Source organism: Triticum dicoccoides, chromosome 2B (assembly GCF_002162155.2).
Source record: "Triticum dicoccoides isolate Atlit2015 ecotype Zavitan chromosome 2B, WEW_v2.0, whole genome shotgun sequence".
Classification (NCBI taxonomy): domain Eukaryota; kingdom Viridiplantae; phylum Streptophyta; class Magnoliopsida; order Poales; family Poaceae; genus Triticum; species Triticum dicoccoides.
The window spans coordinates 544,664,007-544,682,664 of NC_041383.1; the positions used below are offsets into that span (position 1 = coordinate 544,664,007).

Consider the following 18,658-nt stretch of genomic DNA (forward strand, 5'->3'; position numbering starts at 1 on the left):
GACAGGTCATAGTGATATGTCCATATGTTCCTCGTGTAATGCTGCCAGCGATACGAATAAATAGCACCAATTTATTTCCTTCCTATGTAGCGAATTCGACGATCAGAAACGAATCAATCAAAATCGCATTTTTATAGTAAGGATTAATGTGAATATTGAATACTTGCCACCCACTCCCCTCTTCCAAATACACATGCTCGACACTATATATAAACGCGCTCCCCGACTATCACAACCACAGCAATAATACCACCACAACCACTCCCAAAGCTTCTTACCATGGCGACTCCTCTCTCGCCAACCATGACACTATTGTTGGCCCCGCTGGCTGTGCTCTCCTCGGCGCACGAGGACCACCACCACACACCGACTCAAGCACCGAGCCCTGCTCACCATCTTGGCCATTTTTCCCGAGCGCCGAGCCCTCATCACCATCACGGTCCGGCGTTGGCGCCTGCTCCCGCCCACGGGCGGCACCGTCATCATCACCATGCTCCGGCCCCATCACCGATCCACCACCATCATCACAAAGCTCCGACACCATCGCCGATCCATCACCATCATCACCACGCTCCAGCGCCGTCGCAGATCCACCACCATCATCACCATGCTCCGGCGCCGACGCCGATCCATCACCATCACCATGCTCCAGCGCCATTACCGATCCATCACCATCACCACGCCCCGGCACCATCACCGATCCACCACCATCGTCACCACGCTCCAGCACCGTCCCCGGTGCACCTCGATGCCGACAAGGTGGACACTTAGAGTGATATCGTCTCCTATGTATATCTTCATCTTATTTTTCCCAGGGAAGTGTTTAATAAAAGGATCATTTGATGGTATATCAAATCTCACATTTCCTACAAAAATGTTAATTGCATCTTTAATAGTCCTTAAGAATAACCTGGTAGGATTGGTGCAATGGGATGCTCAAGCATATCAATAACAAGATGATACCCGCCCGTTGCTGCGGGACAGAAATGCAGAGATATCTATTTATAGAATTAGAGACAAAACAATTATAGAATATTGAGCAACATGGAAATATAAAGAAAAACATTTTCCAGATGGCTCGTGTATTCATGTGGACACAAAATAATGAATCTCATAAGTCTTAGATACAAAGGATGTATAAGAAATGTGAGGTACAGTTAGTCCAGACCCCTAGCATTCCCGGTGCAAAATCATCTGCATCAATGTCAGAGTTTTATGTTATCTAGAAAAACAAAACTTCATTTAGAAATCTGGAATCAATTTAGGTAAGCACAACAATTAATTTGACACTACTTTAACCACACCATCGACGTATTTAAATTCGCAACTATTTAAAACAATGTGGAATTGAATTAGTAACAACAACCATGTGTGTTATATGAGTATTATAACAAAACTAAGTAAAACTAAGTGAAGCGTGTTTCAGTTGTGAAATACGACCTATCCTAAAGCATCAAGCATGTGTGAAGCACAACATATCCTAAAGCATCGATCAACTGTGAAGCACGATATATCCTAAGGCATCAAGCAGCTATATTGAACACCAAAATTACACAGAGAATCTCTAACAAATCCATGGGAAAAGTCTCAATTCAGTTATGGGATCTCACAAATAAATAATGAATGGATCTTCATCAATGTTGATTGCATGGAACTGCTTGCAAAATATTTCCTCTACTGCATCGATGACAAACCAATTTTGCATTTAGTTATGAAACCAATAATGGATCAAAATATCATAAGATGTGGACATTAGACCACATTACTAACAGGAAATAATTATTTAAAATTCAAAGCACTGACCTGAGCTTATAAAGCCGATTCCTTTCGGATAAGCAACAAAACAACGTGTATATTTAAACTTTTGCCACATTTTGCCACAAATCAATAAGTGTAAGAAAAAAATCAACAAAGGAAGAACAGGGTGTATTTTTCCAATGCATAAAGGGAACGAAGAAAATAAATAGCATACATAAAGGCCACACCATAGATGGGCGTAATAATAATTTAGCATGCCTTCTCCAAATTGGCAAGATGCAACATGCAGGAAAAATGTGTCGACAAATGCAAAATCAGGAATAGTTAGGGCAATTAACAATACTATTTCTCACTATTATCAGAAAAATTGTTGCACATATATGTATTGTGGAAGTAATGTATTTCGCTACCTCAGTTCATTTCATGAGTCAGGTCATAAGTAAAGAGTAGCATATATTCAATTTTGATGCTTCTATATCTATCATAATCCCCGCAAATGCATATCAATCGATGGCTTAAAATTTCGGTTATTTATAATAAACTATTAGGAAGAACACTGGTACAGTGACCCGTTGGATGGAGAAAACTACGACGCGCCCTAGGCGCGTCTCCTGGGGCAGGATTGTGCGCACTAATCAAGCTACCGCACTTGTTAACGTCTATGTATTACAGGATGCATAGTTTAGTGAAAAAAGAGATGGTCCAGATGGCAAAAGTGGTATGATAGTAGTTAAAAGATATAATAATTGCATTATTACTTTTAGCCTTGCATTATACAGAACACACAAAAGTGACACAACGAAATAACACTATAGACGAATCGAAGAAGCCATGATTGCGATCTAGCCATGCTAGTTCATCAGCGACGTCTTCTACCCAATTAGACCTTACTGTCGATGTTGATTATCTTTGACTCTGATTCCTCCTTGACAGTGAGAAATAAATGGCAGCAATTAACACCAGTTCCAGCTTTTCAAGATCATTTATCATACTTTGAAGAAGAAACTTGGCTAAAATATTGTATCCATCACCCCGTTGGGGCAAATTTTGGTTGAATGTTGCAACAAATAGTTAATGAATTTCTGTATGTACTGTCATGGCTGTGTAGGCGCATCAAAATCTGTATAATAGCAAAAGAGTAATATCAGCAAGAGAACATGGTAGCAAGATGTAGTAATTAAAGTGGCATACATCAAAAGATATTAACTAAAGTGTATCATGCTGAACTTCATGAAAGAGTGGACTTTGTTTCCTAACAAACCTTCCGGGAAGAATTTCAGCAAAATAGAAATCATACCATTTTTAGCTTCTTTAGAGGATATGGTTGCCATACATGGAAGTTGAGATTATTAAAGGGCAGCCCCAGTGCATGTAGCTCCCGCTTGCGCAGGGTCTGGGGAAGGGTCCGACCACTTTGGGTCTATTGTACGCAGCCTTTCCCTACATTTCTGTAAGAGGCTGTTTCCAGGACTTGAACCCGTGACCTCATGGTCACAAGGCAGCAGCTTTACCACTGCGCCAAGGCTCCCCTTCGGAAGTTGAGATTATTACCATTTAATAATTCAGAATCTTGCACCTGCAGTCTAAAGAGGAGAAGAAATCAAACAATCCATATGGGGGTATCGTCTAGTAGATGGTGCGCGGATCTGGAAGTAGACAAGGGAAGGTTAGTACAGAAATCAGTAGTCATGCATCCCAAGTCCTAATAGGACCGAGTCACCTTTCTTAACTAAATGTTACCACCCATCTCTACGCTGACAAATTTGACATGTTTGTCAAAACACTGCAGCAGGTGTAAATTCAGTGAAGTGTCCGAGTTGTGTAAATTCATTAGTTATGTTGGGTGGTCAAGAAGTGCAGTCAAACACTCTTGAGAGCATAGCCGTTGGAATTCCTATTATGCATGCTCTATGAACCAACAGTACTGCATCTCAACATTTAGGTATTACTGTAACTAGCAAGTTCATAGTAGCTAGAGCCAGTGATGACAGGTAACCTATCATAATGGTACAAAAGTAAGCATCCTGAGTGTGAAACTCATCTTATCATGCAAATGAGATGTAAACGGAAGTAACAGTGACCATAAAAAATCTGAAATGCTGACATAAAATGGACACAGTGAATTACTTCTGCACTGAGGGGGTAAGCCTGAACTGTAGAGTGCCCAAATGGATCAATCTGCCAACCAATCCTCGGAATCTGACTAAATTCCTCATTGATGAACCTGTGCCCCAGTGTAGTTTGATCGATCATGTCAATGTAGCACACAGTCGCCTCGTCGTGCATGCACATGCCCCTATTTCTTTAGCATCACAAGGAGTAATATGTCATCATTGAAATATAGAGCAGAGACATGATTGCCATTGCGACAAGAAAGTTGTTGAAAGAGCTAGCCTACATGAATTCCAACCGTCCGGGGCTGACAAGCCCCTTCACCGTACCCTTAATAATGTCGTTCTGCTGCCTCCACCATCTCTAAAAATACGGTTGCAACTAGCCATTTATAGATGATTACTGAAGAAAAATCATAGCGTCAAACCCAAAAATGAACACACATTACACCATCCATTCCATTTGGATGTAGAACTACTGGTCTAGCTAGAATTCTGCAAATAGACAGCAGGGAAAAGAGTTCCTATCTTTCGCAAAAAAAGGGAACAGAGTTCCTATAATACTCTGACAGACATGAAATGGCTGTAAAGCAACAGAGTGGTTAAGTTTTCACGTAACCATAATAAATTGCTTTGCAACCTCCCAATTCCCCACCTCCAAGTTGTCCAGATTGTTGGTGAACACTGACAGTCTCCTTACCTTCTCAACATAGATTAACTTGCGATTCTCGTCCTTGAGCAGCGCCGACACAAGGGAATCCAGCACGTTCTGGACGCACGCGCCCCGCGACCAAAAAGAAGACCCATGTTCTGCTTCAACGGTAGATATCCAAACACGACGACGATCAGAAATGTAAATCTAGAGATAAAACAAGAAGGGCAACCAATCAAAGTGGGGAGGGAAATTCTCAAATATGTTAGTCAGAGCGAGTGGGATCATATCCAAATCCAGTACATAGTCAAAGTGACCAACCTAAGAGGATTTACCTTGCTCGTTGGCGACACCGTGGATCCGCATTAGAGACCCTGTGCCCCCGATTTTTTTGATGCACCTGGCAGCTATGCTAAACAAGCAGGCTAGCCATGCTCCACCTTCATCTGATCCTGAAATCAGCATGGGAGTGTGGATCCTAATAAAATACTTTGACAACAGATATTCCTCATTCATCAAGCTGAGCAGATTTAGAAGTATTTTGTTGTCGATTATCAACTAATGCTGCAGCAAAATTATGGTTCGTATGCAATGCATAATGTACCGTTCATCTTAAGCCATGAATAAATATCAGTTGAAAGTGACATCAGAAGAAGTAGGATATCGGTAAAAGTAGGGATCTCAACATATCAGTGTTTATCCTAAGCCATGGATTTATCATATTCGTAGGAAAGAAAAAGATATTATGTGTGCAATGTGAAGAGGCTAAGAAACTTACCATGATTAATATACCTCAAAATGTTTGATATTAAAATAAGCAAATAATCATGATGTCAACTCTTTGACCAACCTGCCAGCGAATAATTATGAGGACACTTAGCAACACCATAAGAAACAAATAAGAGCAAGAACAATGGATGAATAAATTACCCATCTAGCCGTAACCACTCCCGGACATCCATCAAATGTGGTGAACTGAACAACACGAAAGCCACATGATCACATGATTGACTCCCATGGGCATGTTAAACCCTACACAAATGACCCAATAATACATATAAAGCCGATGACTTGATTAATCACAACATGCGCCATTCTGCGATATTCGTCAACCATGAATTAATGCTTTGTAATTGGTTACATTGCATCTCAGTGCCGAATAGCACTAAATTGAAGTGGCTGCTTAAATTTCAGCACCAAATTGGAAAGCCCCAACCATTTCTGTATCACACTGAAAATGAAAGGAATCAAATGTGAAACTCAGATGGTAAAATGTGATACACATAACCAGACCACACATATTTAAATACATGAATCTTAAGTACGCCAGTGTGATATACATGCGTTCAGTGTAGCAGTCAAAGAAGGTGAAACTGAAGTGTGATAGATGATATACATGCGAGCAGGGAAATAGATCAAGAAATGAATCTAAAACACATACTGAACATGAAAATTTGTGAGTAATAGGGGATTTAGGAGAGCAAGGGAAAACCTCGGCAAGCTGAGCAGCAGAAAAATAGCACTCGGCTGACAACTAAGACGTGAATACCAGAGTAGCAGACTGGGACAAATCTGATAGAAAAAACACCACTGCCTCCATCGAGAGGCGTCAGCTGCCTACGTCCCTATGATGCCGGCGGCGACTGCAACACTTACCTCGCCCGCTCACTGCGCCGCCAGATCATGCACGCCGCCGCCCGCGACTCAGCCTCGCCGTCTCCGCTCGCGACACTGTGACGCTGACTCCGACAAATCCCGCCAGGTCCGCTCTGCTCGTGTGTGAGGAGGAAACAGACTGGTTTTCGTGCGGGGCGAAGCAACTGCGAAGCTGAAAGGATGGATACGGTTGACCAGAGGGGGTTGAATAGGCAACTAACAATTTTTAAGCTTTTCTTTAACAAATTAAATCTTGCAACAAAGTAGGTTGTCTAGATATGCAACTAAGTGGACAATCTATATGATGCAATGACAATTAGCACACAAACAAGCAATAGATACAACACAAGTAAGCTTGCAAAAGTAAAGGCACGAAATAACCAAGAGTGAAGCCGGTGAAGACGGGGATGTGTTACCGAAGTTCCTTCCTTTTAAGGGGAAGTACGTCTCCGTTAGAGCGGTGTGGAGGCACAATACTCCCCAAGAAGCCACTAGGGCCACCGTAATCTCCTCACGCCCTCACACAATGCGAGATGCCCCGTGATTCCACTATTGGTGCCCTTGAAGGCGGCGAACGAACCTTTACAAACAAGATTGGGGCTATCTCCACAACACTTGGAGGCTCCCAACAACACCACTAAGCTTCATCATAATGGAATATGGCTTCGAGGTGACCTCAACCGTCTAGGGTGCTCAACACCCAAGAATAACAAGATCCGCTAGGAATAAGTGGGGGGAATCAAATTTATCTTGGTGGAAGTGTAGATCGGGCGAAAATGGAGCTTGGAGCAACAATGGAGCTTTTGGGGGAAGAGGTGAGTCAACTTTGGGGAAGAAGACACCATTATATAGTGGGGGAAACAATCCAACCGTTACCCACCAAACAACCACGCACAGAGCGGTACTACCGCTTGGGCAGGGCGGTACTACCGCTGATAACCGGTACTACCGCTCCCTCCCAGCGGTAATGCCGTGCTGACGAGGGATGCAGGGTCCTGTCCCCCGAGCGGTACTACCGCGGAAGTATAAGCGGTACTATCGCCGCTACTGCCGTTACTAGTACCGTAAAACCCGACTCGAAAAACAGCGGTCAGAATCGAGGCGGTAGTAGCTCGGAACCACTGCGGTACTACGACCGAAGTTCGCAAGCGGTACTACCGCTCAGGGAGCGGTACTACCGCTTGGGGAGCGGTACTACCGCTTGATGAGCTTCGGTGGTACTACCGTTGAGGACTGCGGTACTACCGCTGGGACAGGACAGGCAGGCACAGATTTAGGAAAGATAGCTCCAATGAAGCGGAAAGAAGCATCGGGTGTGATAAGGATGTGTACGTGTTGATTCCACCCTAGCCTTACCAAAGCGGATCCCCTCTTGATAGTACGGTGACTCCTACGAAACTCGACCACCAGCAAAGAAATGAAGGAGCCACACCGTCTTGAATAAAACACCGAGGGGAAGTAATCATCTCGTGCCAAAGGATGAATCTCTGAAAGAACTCAACACACACGATTAGTCCGCAAAAGCATTGTCATCAATCACCAAAGCATCTTAGGGATAAATATGCCCTTACAATCTCCCCCTTTTTGGTGGATTGATGACAATATGGGATTTGCACAAGCAGGAAAGATATAGGATCGGCGCAAAGCCCCACCGTCCTAAAATGTAGAAGGGCTCCCCCTGGATGTGTGCTATCTAGATAAGTGCTTTGGACTGCACGGCACAGATACCAGGATCAACGCTCCCCCTACATTTTAGAGACCAGCTACCTAAGCAAGATATATGAGAGCAACATAGATAACAGGATAAGCAAGCAACTCATAAGCTAGATAGACATAGATAATGATACTCGAAAGATAAGGTAGCATATGTCTCACACCATATGACTGGAACTTAGGTCTCACTGACACAAACCAGACACAAACCAAACCAGGCAAACTGCGAGAAAACACAAACGACGGAAGACACAACACATATCCCTAAACTCTCTCCCCTTTTGGCATCGAGACACCAAAAAGGAGAGGGAGTGTTGCTACAGCTCCAGGTGATAGCAAGAGAATCGGGTCTCAGCGGGATCGTCTGCGCCACCATTGTCGGTCGGGAAGTGCTCGGCATCAGAATCGGTCCACGGGCAGTGCTGCTGAATCCACTCCTCCTCCTCAGTAAGCTGGTCCTCAGATCCACTGGTAACGATGGCACCCAACTAGCGCATGAGCTCCTTGTGACGACGACGGGCCTTCTTCTCACCCACATGAGTCATGTACTGACCGTGAGCCTCCATGCAGAACAGTTTCTTCATCTTGAGCTTGAGCTTCTTTGCCCAAGAGGGCTCTGCCGCAGAAGGCACATAGTCATCATCATCCTCAGCCTCAGCCTCAGCCTCCTCCTCGGTCTCCATGGCAGTAGCAGACGAAGGAACTCCAGATTTAGGGACCTAAGCGCCCCAGTTGTCCTTCTTCCTCAGACGCTTGATGTCGTGAGCAACTAACTCCCCGGTCTCTAGCATCACCTGGGGATAGACACGACCCCAGGCCTTCTCAATAAGCAGCATGATGAACGGACCATAAATCGGGCACTTGCGCTCGGAGATAGCAGATAAAATGTCAGACCACATAACACGGGATATATCCAGGGACTCTCAAGTGTTTTGTTCCTTCTCACGCTGGCAAAAGAGAAGCATGTCCACGAGATAAGAATGAATCATATACAGATTCCCGATGTGAGGGAAAAGAGTCTCACAGAAGACACGGTGAAGAATGTCCAGAAAGGCCGGAAGCTCATATGTTTCCTTCTTCGTCTCAGGGTTGATCTTCAAAGTGCAGTACGGCCATAGAGCTTGCTTGTGAGTGGCGGAGGTGTTGCGGTGTGGGTGAAAGCCAACAGGAGACGCAAGCCCTTGATCTTCCACCCCAATCAATTCCATGAACGCCTTCCATTTGACTGAAAGCAACATGCCGTTGGTCATCCAAGTCAGTGTCCTGTCCTCATAAGTCCCGAGATGAACCGTGGCATAGAATTGGGCCACAATATCAGCATCAGAATCTTTGTTGAATTGCATGACACCAAGAATGTTCAGTTGTGTGCACATCTGAAGAGCTTCACCAAAGTAATCAGGATCCTTCTCCATATGGTCGATATTGATGGAGTGCACGTTAACAAAGAGGTTCTTCTTGGCCTTGAGAACATCAAAGAAGATGGCAAACTGAAATCTGTTCCAGAACGGACGGTTGACCAAAGTGGGATCTTGGTCTACCTCATAGGGGTTGCGGCGACGTCTTGCCCAGAACTCCTTGGCTGGCATTTCTGGCACAGTTTTGCCAGGCTTCGGCTTGACACCAGGCTTCTTCTGGAGTTGGGGTGGAGGACGAGCACTTGAGGAACCTCCTGCAGACTCAGTTGTGCTGTACCGCTTGGACACGACACGACTGGGGTTGACACGCCGAGCCTGATGCTCAGGAAGCTCATCACCTGGAACCACACACAAGAACACACAAACAACCAGAAAGAACGAGCATAAGCCACCAAACAAAACCAAAAAGGATCACTGATTAGTAAAAGTATGGTGGAACCTGGTAGAGGGTGGTAGTACCGCGACCTGTGAGCGGTAGTACTGCTCCAGAGGGAGCGGTAGTACCGCTCGAGACGGGAAACAGCAGTTTCCTACTGCCGTGGTCAGATCCGGCACTACCGTCCTACCAAATTCAAAAATACTCCTACCAAACACCAATCCAAACTGCCTAGAAGCCTTCTCCATCCTACTCAAGCCTAGATTTGGCCAAAAATCTAGAAATGCAACTACTATTGCCCCTAAGATGCTAGATTGGAAATCTAGACAAGAAGAGAGAGATAACGGGGGCAATACCGACATCCATGGCAAGAGGACAAGGTGGGGATCGTCTCCACCAAAGAAAATGGAGAGAAGTGCCCCGGAGAGGGAGATCCGCCGGAGCCCTCCCGCGGCACCGGTTGCTGGAGAGACGAAGAGCGTGGGGGCGAGCGAATGGGTATGGGGTAGAAGAAAACTCCCCCTGCCCTCGATATAACCCCCTGCCCCTGCCTCGCAGCGGTAGTACCGCGCTGGTGGGCGGTAGTACCGCTTAGAGCGGTAGTACCGCACACCACCAGCGGTAGTATCGCTCAGCAACCACAGGCCTCTAGACACACACGGCTTAAGCTCAAAAAGAACGGAAAAACCACACCCAAGAAAGAAGAAAGACCAACAAGGCCACAAACACACTAACAACAGAATAGAACACACCTCTTCAAGAGAGGGTGGTGGCCGAGGCCACCTATGTTTGAGTCAAGAGGTATGGCGTCGTGAAGATTTTAACCTTGGACCCATGACCAAAACTCGTCCTTGAAGCACTAGTACCATAAAATATGGTTAAAGTAAAAGACTAGATCAATTTATGCATAATGGGGGGAGGGAGAGTTCATTGAGAGAACAACACTCCCCCTATGTCCATGCCTACATCTAAACTAGACAACAAGTTGAGTGTGGTGGGGGGTGCACGGGTTCAAGTCACATTGCTCGAATCAATGATATTTAGCTGATGCCTTAACTCGTGAAATCTTGCTTCATCCAAGGGCTTCGTGAAAATATCTGCAAGGTTATCATGAGTGTTGACATACTTGAGCTCGATCTCCCCTTGCCTAATGTGATCCCGGATGAAGTGATACCGGATCTCAATATGCTTCGTCTTGAAGTGTTGCACCGGGTTGAGAGAAATCTTGATGGCACTTTCATTGTCACACCAAAGAGGCACTTTGTCACACATGACACCGTACTCCTTCAAAGTTTGCCTCATCCATAAGAGTTGTGCACAACAACTACCGGCCGCCACATCTTCCGCTTCGGTGGACGAGAGAGATACACAACTTTGCTTCTTAGAAGACCAACTTACCAAAGAGCAACCAAGAAATTGGCACCTTTCGGAAGTGGACTTCCTATCCACCTTGTCTCGCGCCCAATCAGAATCCGTGAATCCTTCAAGCTTGAAGTTAGCTCCTCTTGGGTACCATAGGCCAAAGTTTGGGGTATGAGCCAAATATCGAAAGATTCGCTTTACCGCCACAAAGTGGCTTTCCTTTGGTGCGGCTTGGAACCGTGCACACATTCCCACACTCAACATGATATCTGGTCTAGATGCACAAAGGTAAAGCAAGGAACCGATCATAGAGCGATATACCTTTTGATCCACCGCTTTACCATTGGGATCAATGTCAAGTTGGCACTTGGTAGGCATCGGAGTAGAGGTCGGCTTGACATCACTTAGCTTGAATCTCTTAAGCATGTCTTGAGTGTATTTGGCTTGGTTGATGAAGGTACCTTCTCTTCGTTGTTTGATATCAAAACAAAGAAAGAACTTCAACTCTCCCATCGAAGACATCTTGAACTTAGAAGTCATGAGAACGGCAAATTCTTCATTGAAAGCTTTGTTAGGGGAACCAAAGATAATGTCATCAACATATAGTTAGCACACAAACAACTCCCCTTTACCTTCTTAGTAAAAAGAGTGGGATCGATTTGCCCAACTTCAAATCCACGATCTTGTAACAACTCGGTAAGGTGGTCATACCACGCACATGGGGCTTGTTTAAGGCCATAGAGTGCCTTATCGAGTTGATACACATGATCCGGGAAGTAAGGATCCTCGAACCCGGGGGGTTGCTTGACATAAACCAACTCATTAATAGGACCATTAAGAAAAGCACTTTTCACATCCATTTGTTGCAACTTAAAGATGTGATGGGAAACATAAGCAATCAACAAACGTATGGATTCAAGACGAGCAACGGGAGCAAAGGTTTCACCATAGTCGATACCCTCGACTTGGGAGTAGCCTTGTGCTACCAATCTTGCCTTGTTGCGAAGGATGTTCCCATGAGCATCTTGCTTGTTCTTGAAGATCCACTTGGTTCCAATGATGTTATGGTTCCCCGAAGGCCTTGGCACCAACCTCCACACCTTGTTGTACTCGAAGTTGTTGAGTTCTTCATGCATGGCATTGAGCCAATCCGAGTCTTCGAGCGCCTCATAGACCTTTTGGGGTTCAACACAAGAGACAAACGTGTGATGTTCACAATAGTTTGCTAATTGTCTATGAGTGCTTACCCCCTTTCTTAGACTTCCAACCACATTTTCCATGAGATGGCCTTTGGTGGTGAGTTTGGAAGCAATCTTCACGGCACGACGCTCTAATTCCTCCTCAGAAGTGGAAGCAGGAGGGTTGACTTGATCATCTTGAGCGCCGTTTTGAGCTTGTTCTTGATCTTGAGCTTGCTCATAATCTTGAACTTGCTCGAGGGGAGAACTTGACCTTGGGCATCAATTGGAGGTTCACCATCATCTTGAGATTGATCTTGCCCTTGGTCTTGTTCCCGAGGTTGAGGGCCTACACTTTGTTCTTCGGAAGCGTGTGGGTCTTGAGAAGATGAAGGCTCCACTTGAGTGGAGCATTGTCCTTCTCCTTCGGCCACAAGGGGATCCTCAATGGGTAGTATATGACCAATACCCATTCTTCTTATGGCTTGGGGAGGAATTTCATCACCTACATCACAAGTACCAATTTGCTCCACTTGGGAGCCATTATTTTCGTCAAAATCCACGTTACACGTCTCCTCAATGAGTCCGTTGGACTTGTTGAGAACACGGTACACATGAGAGTTTGTAGCATAACCAACAAATATTCCCTCATAAGCTCTAGCCTCGAATTTAGACAGACGAACACCTTTCTTGAGAATGAAACACTTACACCCGAACACCCGGAAGTACTTGAGATTGGGCTTGTTCCCGGTGAGTATCTCATAAGGAGTCTTGTTCAAGCCTTTGCGGAGATAGAGCCGATTGGATGCATGACATGCAGTGTTGATGGCTTCGGCCCAAAAGTTGTACGGAGACTTGAACTCCGCCATCATGGTCCTTGCCGCATCCATCAACGTCCGGTTCTTCCTCTCTGCAACACCATTTTGTTGAGGGGTATATGGTGCAGAATATTGATGCTTGATCCCCTCATCACTAAGAAACTCATCCAAGGTGTAGTTCTTGAACTCGGTGTCGTTGTCACTTCTTATTGTCAAGATCTTTGCATTGTGTTGACATTGAGCTTCATTTGCAAAGTCGATGACGGTTTGTTGAGTCTCACTCTTCATCTTGAAGAAGTATACCCAAGTGTATCTTGAATAATCATCCACAATCACCAAGCAATACTTTCTACCCCCAAGACTATCAAAGGATGGAGGCCCAAAGAGGTCCATGTGCAGGAGCTCCAAGGGTCTCTTCGAGTAGATGATAGTCGTGGGAGGGTGAGCCATCTCATGAAGCTTTCCTTTGATACAAGCACTTCAAGCACGATCTTTGGCAAAACTAACATTTGTTAGTCCACGAATATGGTCCCCCTTGAGAAGACTTTGCAAAGATCTCATATTGACATGGGCTAAACAGCGATGCCAAAGCCATCCCACATCAACTTTATCCATTAGGCATGCCGTGGCCTTAGTGGGTTGCTCCGAAAAGTTAATCACATAGAGACCATTCTCGACATGCCCAACAAAGGCTACTTTAAGAGTCTTGCTCCACAAGAGGGCCACGGTATCAATATCAAATAAGGTGGCAAAGCCCATGAGTGCGAGTTGACGAACGGAAAGTAAATTGAACACAAGGGACTCAACAAGCATGACTTTCTCGATCGTTAGATCATGAGAAATGACAACCTTGCCAAGACCCAATACCTTAGAATGTGAGGCATCACCCCACTCAACATTGGTGGGCATAGATGGGATCTTTTGCACGTCCACCACCAAGTCCTTGCTCCCGGTCATATGATTTGTTGCTCCACTGTCGAGAAACCATGATCCCCCACCGAAAGCAAACATCTACAAGAGATCAATGCTTGGTTTTAGGTACCCATTGAGTAATGGGTCCTTTGATGTTAGTAACAAGGGTCTTATGAACCCAAATAGACCATTCAATGTACTCATAAGAAGAACCAACAAATTTAGCATAAACATGCCCATCACTAGCACGGCACAACACATAAGAGGGGTTAAAGTCGCCTGCTTTGTTGGGAGAGTTGGCTTTGCGCTCTTTGGCATCACCACTCTTCGCATTGTTCTTCTTCTCCTTAGGAGCACCCTCTCCCTCCTTCACAAAGGTTTGGTTGAGCGGGGGAGGTCGTTTGGTCTTGTTATTCTTCTCCTTGTTCTTCTTTTTGTTCTTGGACTTGGGTGAGAACCCAACTCCCTCCTTTCCCACAACTTCCTTTTGATTTCTCAAAAGGTCATTTAGGTTCTTCTCGCCTTGTATGCATGACACAAGACCTTTCTTGAGTTGTTCCTTCAACTTGGCATTCTCCTCCACAAGATGCACATGCTCACAACATGGGTTAGTAGCATTTGCATTATCAATTAAGACCATGTGAGGAAATGTGGCCTTTTCCTTGGTTATCTTAACTTGGAGTTGAGCATGAGACTCCTTGAGGTTTGCATGAGTACCTTTCAAGACCTTATGGGCCTTGTCAAGTACATCAAACTCCTCCTTGAGTCTAGCATGATCAACCCCAAGTTTAGCCTTCTCGGAAGTTAGAACACGAGACACAACAAGAGCATGATCAAGATCTTTTTTTAATTTGGCATGGTCATCATTGTGTGACTCCTCAAGAGCCAAACGATGCCCACGCTCTTCCTCAAGAGCATTAGAGAGATCCAATATCTCATCGGCATAGTCACGACTATGACCTTCCATCTTAGAGATGGTTTCTTCGTGAGCCTCGATCATGTCATTGGCTTCACCAAGTTGTTCCAAGAGAGCAACGAAGTGCTTCTTGGATTTACCCTTGAGCTTACTCATGAAGGACTCAAATTCATTTACCTCCTCATTAGACCCCTTACCATCATCAAAGCCATCCGTTGAAGGAGGATTAGGAATAATGGTGGTTTTGATGTTGGGGGTTACCTTGTTGGTGGCTTTAGCCATGAGGCACTTGGCGGTGATGTTCTCGTTGGGTGAATCGAAGAGAGACACCCTGGGAGTTGTGGCAATGGCAACTGATGCCATAGCCGTTGCTTCACTATCTTCGTCATCATCGTCATCCTCACGGTATTCTTCTTGAACTACCAACCCGTGTGTAGGAGTCTTCTTAGTGAAGTTGTTCTTGTTTGGTAAGGACTTGGCTTTGTCTTTTCGGATGAACTTGCCACCATTGTCTTCCCACTTCTCATAAGGGCAATCTGCAACGAAATGGATCACATTGCCACAGTTGAAACAAGTTCTAACTCGTTTCTTGCCCTTGAGGCCACTTGAGTTGTTCTTGTTGAAGTTGGGTCTTGTATTCTTCTTACTCCAAAATTGTCTTGAGGCAAGAGCCATGTGCTCATGATAATCATACTTCGTGTCTTCGGGGTTGCTCTCCTCATCTTCCTCTTCTTCTTCTTCTTCCACACTAACCTTGGCCTTCAAGGCAAGGTTGGGCTTCTTTTCCCTTTGAGAATGGAGCACCGTATTGTCGGCGGTCTTGTCCAAGATGCTCATTGCAACAAACTCATCCAACACTTCACTTGAGGTCATGGAGTGGAAGTCCGGTCTTTGACGAATGACGGAGGACATGGCCTTGTTGTAGGGCATCATGGCCTTGAGGAACTTGCGCTTGATCCAATTGTCATCCGTGTCCTTGCTCCCATGATCTTGGAGTGCGACCGTGAGTTTGGTCACTCTCCGAAAGAGCTCACGAGGTTCTTCATCTTCTTTCATTGCAAACTCATCGGCTTCATCTTGCACCACTTCATAGTTGGAGCGTTGAATGCTAGCACTTGCTCGATAGAGAGACACAACACATTTCCATGCATCTTTAGCCATGGCATGAGGACGAAGATGAGGGAGATCTTCAGGAAGGATTGCATCTTGGATGATGAAGAGAGCACTCTCATTGAATTGATTATCCACGGCTTCTCGAGGGGTGAAGTTGCTTGGGTCATGTGGATAGAAACCTTCTTCTATAATTCTCCAAAGATTAGTATTCACATGCTTTAAATGACGCTTGAAACGATAAACCCAAGCATCAAAATCCTCATTTTTCAGAATCTTAGGAGGAGGACCGGCATGATTTAAATGAGTAGTGGGAATCGGTCCACCATAAGTAGGAGGTTCCACATGGTCAAAGATGCCGGAGCCATTTCTACCACTAGTAGAAGGACCTTTTTCACTATTAGCTTCCCCTTTGTCGGAGGTGGCATCCGTCACCTTGTTAGTGGGATCACCCACTTTCATCGACGAGGTGGATAGTTGAAGTCCTTCTAGGAATTCAGAAAACATGCTTTTAACCTCGGCCGTCATGGAGGTTTTCAATGTGTCTAAAGCCACATTGAATTCCTCACGTGAGACCGAGGTTCCCCCATCGGCCGAAGACGAGATAGGATTCACACCGGAGTGCTCCTCTACACCGTCGTTGGTGTCAACCATACTCTTCGGACGGCAAAGTCCTTAATAAATAGATGAGGGGCGGGTGAATAGGCAACTAACAATTTTTAAGCTTTTCTTTAACAAATTAAACCTTGCAACAAAGTAGGTTGTCTAGATATGCAACTAAGTGGACAACCTATATGATGCAATGACAATTAGCACACAATCAAGCAATAGATACAACACAAGTAAGATTGCAAAAGTAAAGGCACGAAATAACCAAGAGTGGAGCCGGTGAAGACGAGGATGTGTTACCGAAGTTCCTTCCTTTTAAGGGGAAGTACGTCTCCGTTAGAGCGGTGTGGAGGCACAATGCTCCCCAAGAAGCCACTAGGGCCACCGTAATCTCCTCACACCCTCACACAATGCGAGATGCCGTGATTCCACTATTGGTGCCCTTGAAGGCGGCGACCGAACCTTTACAAACAAGATCGGGGCTATCTCCACAACACTTGGAGGCTCCCAACATCACCATGAAGCTTCACCACAATGGAGTATGGCTTCGAGGTGACCTCAACCGTCTAGGGTGCTCAACACCCAAGGGTAACAAGATCCGCTAGGGATAAGTGGGGGGAATCAAATTTCTCTTGGTGGAAGTGTAGATCGGGGCCTTCTCAACCAATCCCGAGCAAATCAACAAGTTTGATTGTCTAGGGAGAGAGATCGGGCAAAATGGAGCTTGGAGCAACAATGGAGCTTTTGGGGGAAGAGGTGAGTCAACTTTGGGGAAGAAGACACCTTTATATAGTGGGGGAAACAATCCAACCGTTACCCACCAAACAGCCAAACACAGAGCGGTACTACCGCTTGGGCAGGGCGGTACTACCGCTCCCTCCCAGCGGTACTGCCGTGCTGACGAGGGATGTAGGGTCCTGTCCCCCGAGCGGTACTACCGCGGAAGTATAAGCGGTACTACCGCTTGGAGCGGTACTACTGCCGCTACTGCCGCTACTAGTACCGTAAAACCCGACACGAAAAACAGCGGTCGAGAATCGTGGCGGTAGTAGCCCGGAACCACTGCGGTACTACGGCCGAAGTTCGCAGGCGGTACTACCGCTCAGGGAGCAGTACTACCGCTTGACGAGCTTCGGCGGTACTACCGCTGAGGACCGCGGTACTACCGCTGGGACAGGACAGGGAGGCATAGATTTAGAAAAGATAGCTCCAATGAAGCGGAAAGAAGCATCGGGTGTGATAAGGATGTGTAGGTGTTGATTCCACCCTAGCCTTACCAATGCGGATCCCCTCTTGATAGTACGGTGACTCCTACGAAACTAGACCACCAGCAGAGAAACGAAGGAGCTACACTGTCTTGAATAAAACATCGAGGGGAAGTAATCGTCTCGTGCCAAAGGATGAATCTCTGAAAGAACTCAACGCACACGATTAGTCCGCAAAAGCATTGTCATCAATCACCAAAACATCTTAGGGATAAATATGCCCTTACAGAAGCTTCCTGGAAAACGCGGATGACATGGACCAACGGGACCCAATAACAAAGCCATTCACTTTGTTTCTTTTTTATCTCGGCACGGTAAAAACGATCGACGTGGCCAGCACCAGCAATCGCCCTTTGCGCTACCGTTAATGGGTTGTATAGGATAATTAACAATAATATATTTAACTATTAAGACTATAGCTACCGTAGTAAGTAATTTTTCTCCCGGGTCGCTTTCGCCCGAGCGACTCCAGAGGCGCCCCATCTCGATCCCGCTGGTCCACCTCTCCCCGCCCTCTGATCCTGGCCGGCAACACCGCCGATGCCGGCGGTGGTGGCAGCGCCCTTCTTGTCAAATGACGGAGGGCAGGGGAGTGCATCGCAGCGGCGCATGTCACGCCCAATATGCGACCCTATCCAAAAGGAACTCGAAGGTCCCACCAAGGATAGACCCGCATATTGAAACACTTTTGCAAGGTGGATATCATTACATCAACATTACATAATAGATGGGGATACATACAAGAGGCATACAATGCCACACGAATACAACATCACAATTCATAAGATCAACATCCGACTACGGATG

The 18,658-nt window shown here is 45.7% G+C and overlaps 1 protein-coding gene across 12 annotated transcripts; it reads right to left on the bottom strand.

The window, feature by feature from the left end:
* Nucleotides 1-1,144: 1,144 nt before the first annotated feature.
* On the bottom strand, nucleotides 1,145-6,346 carry LOC119364761 (alpha-mannosidase At3g26720-like). Of its 12 annotated transcripts, XM_037630283.1 has the most exons (8): nucleotides 5,452-6,346; nucleotides 5,300-5,371; nucleotides 4,857-4,973; nucleotides 4,570-4,679; nucleotides 4,157-4,233; nucleotides 3,886-4,060; nucleotides 3,310-3,334; nucleotides 1,145-2,878 (listed from the first exon to the last, which is right to left on the bottom strand). In XM_037630283.1, exons 3-8 carry the CDS (start codon nucleotides 4,885-4,887, stop codon nucleotides 2,853-2,855), a joined length of 444 nt encoding a protein of 147 aa, XP_037486180.1. In that variant the 5' UTR covers nucleotides 4,888-4,973; nucleotides 5,300-5,371; nucleotides 5,452-6,346; the 3' UTR covers nucleotides 1,145-2,852. The 12 variants fall into 12 exon arrangements, 4 of the variants coding, with proteins under 4 accessions (XP_037486180.1, XP_037486178.1, XP_037486179.1 ...); XM_037630281.1 differs by having other exon boundaries at nucleotides 1,145-3,334; XM_037630282.1 differs by having other exon boundaries at nucleotides 1,146-3,404.
* Between the last annotated feature and the right edge of the window lie 12,312 nt (nucleotides 6,347-18,658).

Bases quoted from the DNA above. Each gene is read 5' to 3' on its own strand.
- LOC119364761 (XM_037630281.1), bottom strand. From the start codon at position 4,887: ATGCGGATCCACGGTGTCGCCAACGAGCAAG. The intron at 4,680-4,856 runs GTAAATCCTCTT...CCGTTGAAGCAG, and splicing joins CGGTGTCGCCAACGAGCAAG to AACATGGGTCTTCTTTTTGG. The intron at 3,335-3,885 runs GTAATTCACTGT...TTTAGACTGCAG, and splicing joins CTTACCCCCTCAGTGCAGAA to GTGCAAGATTCTGAATTATT.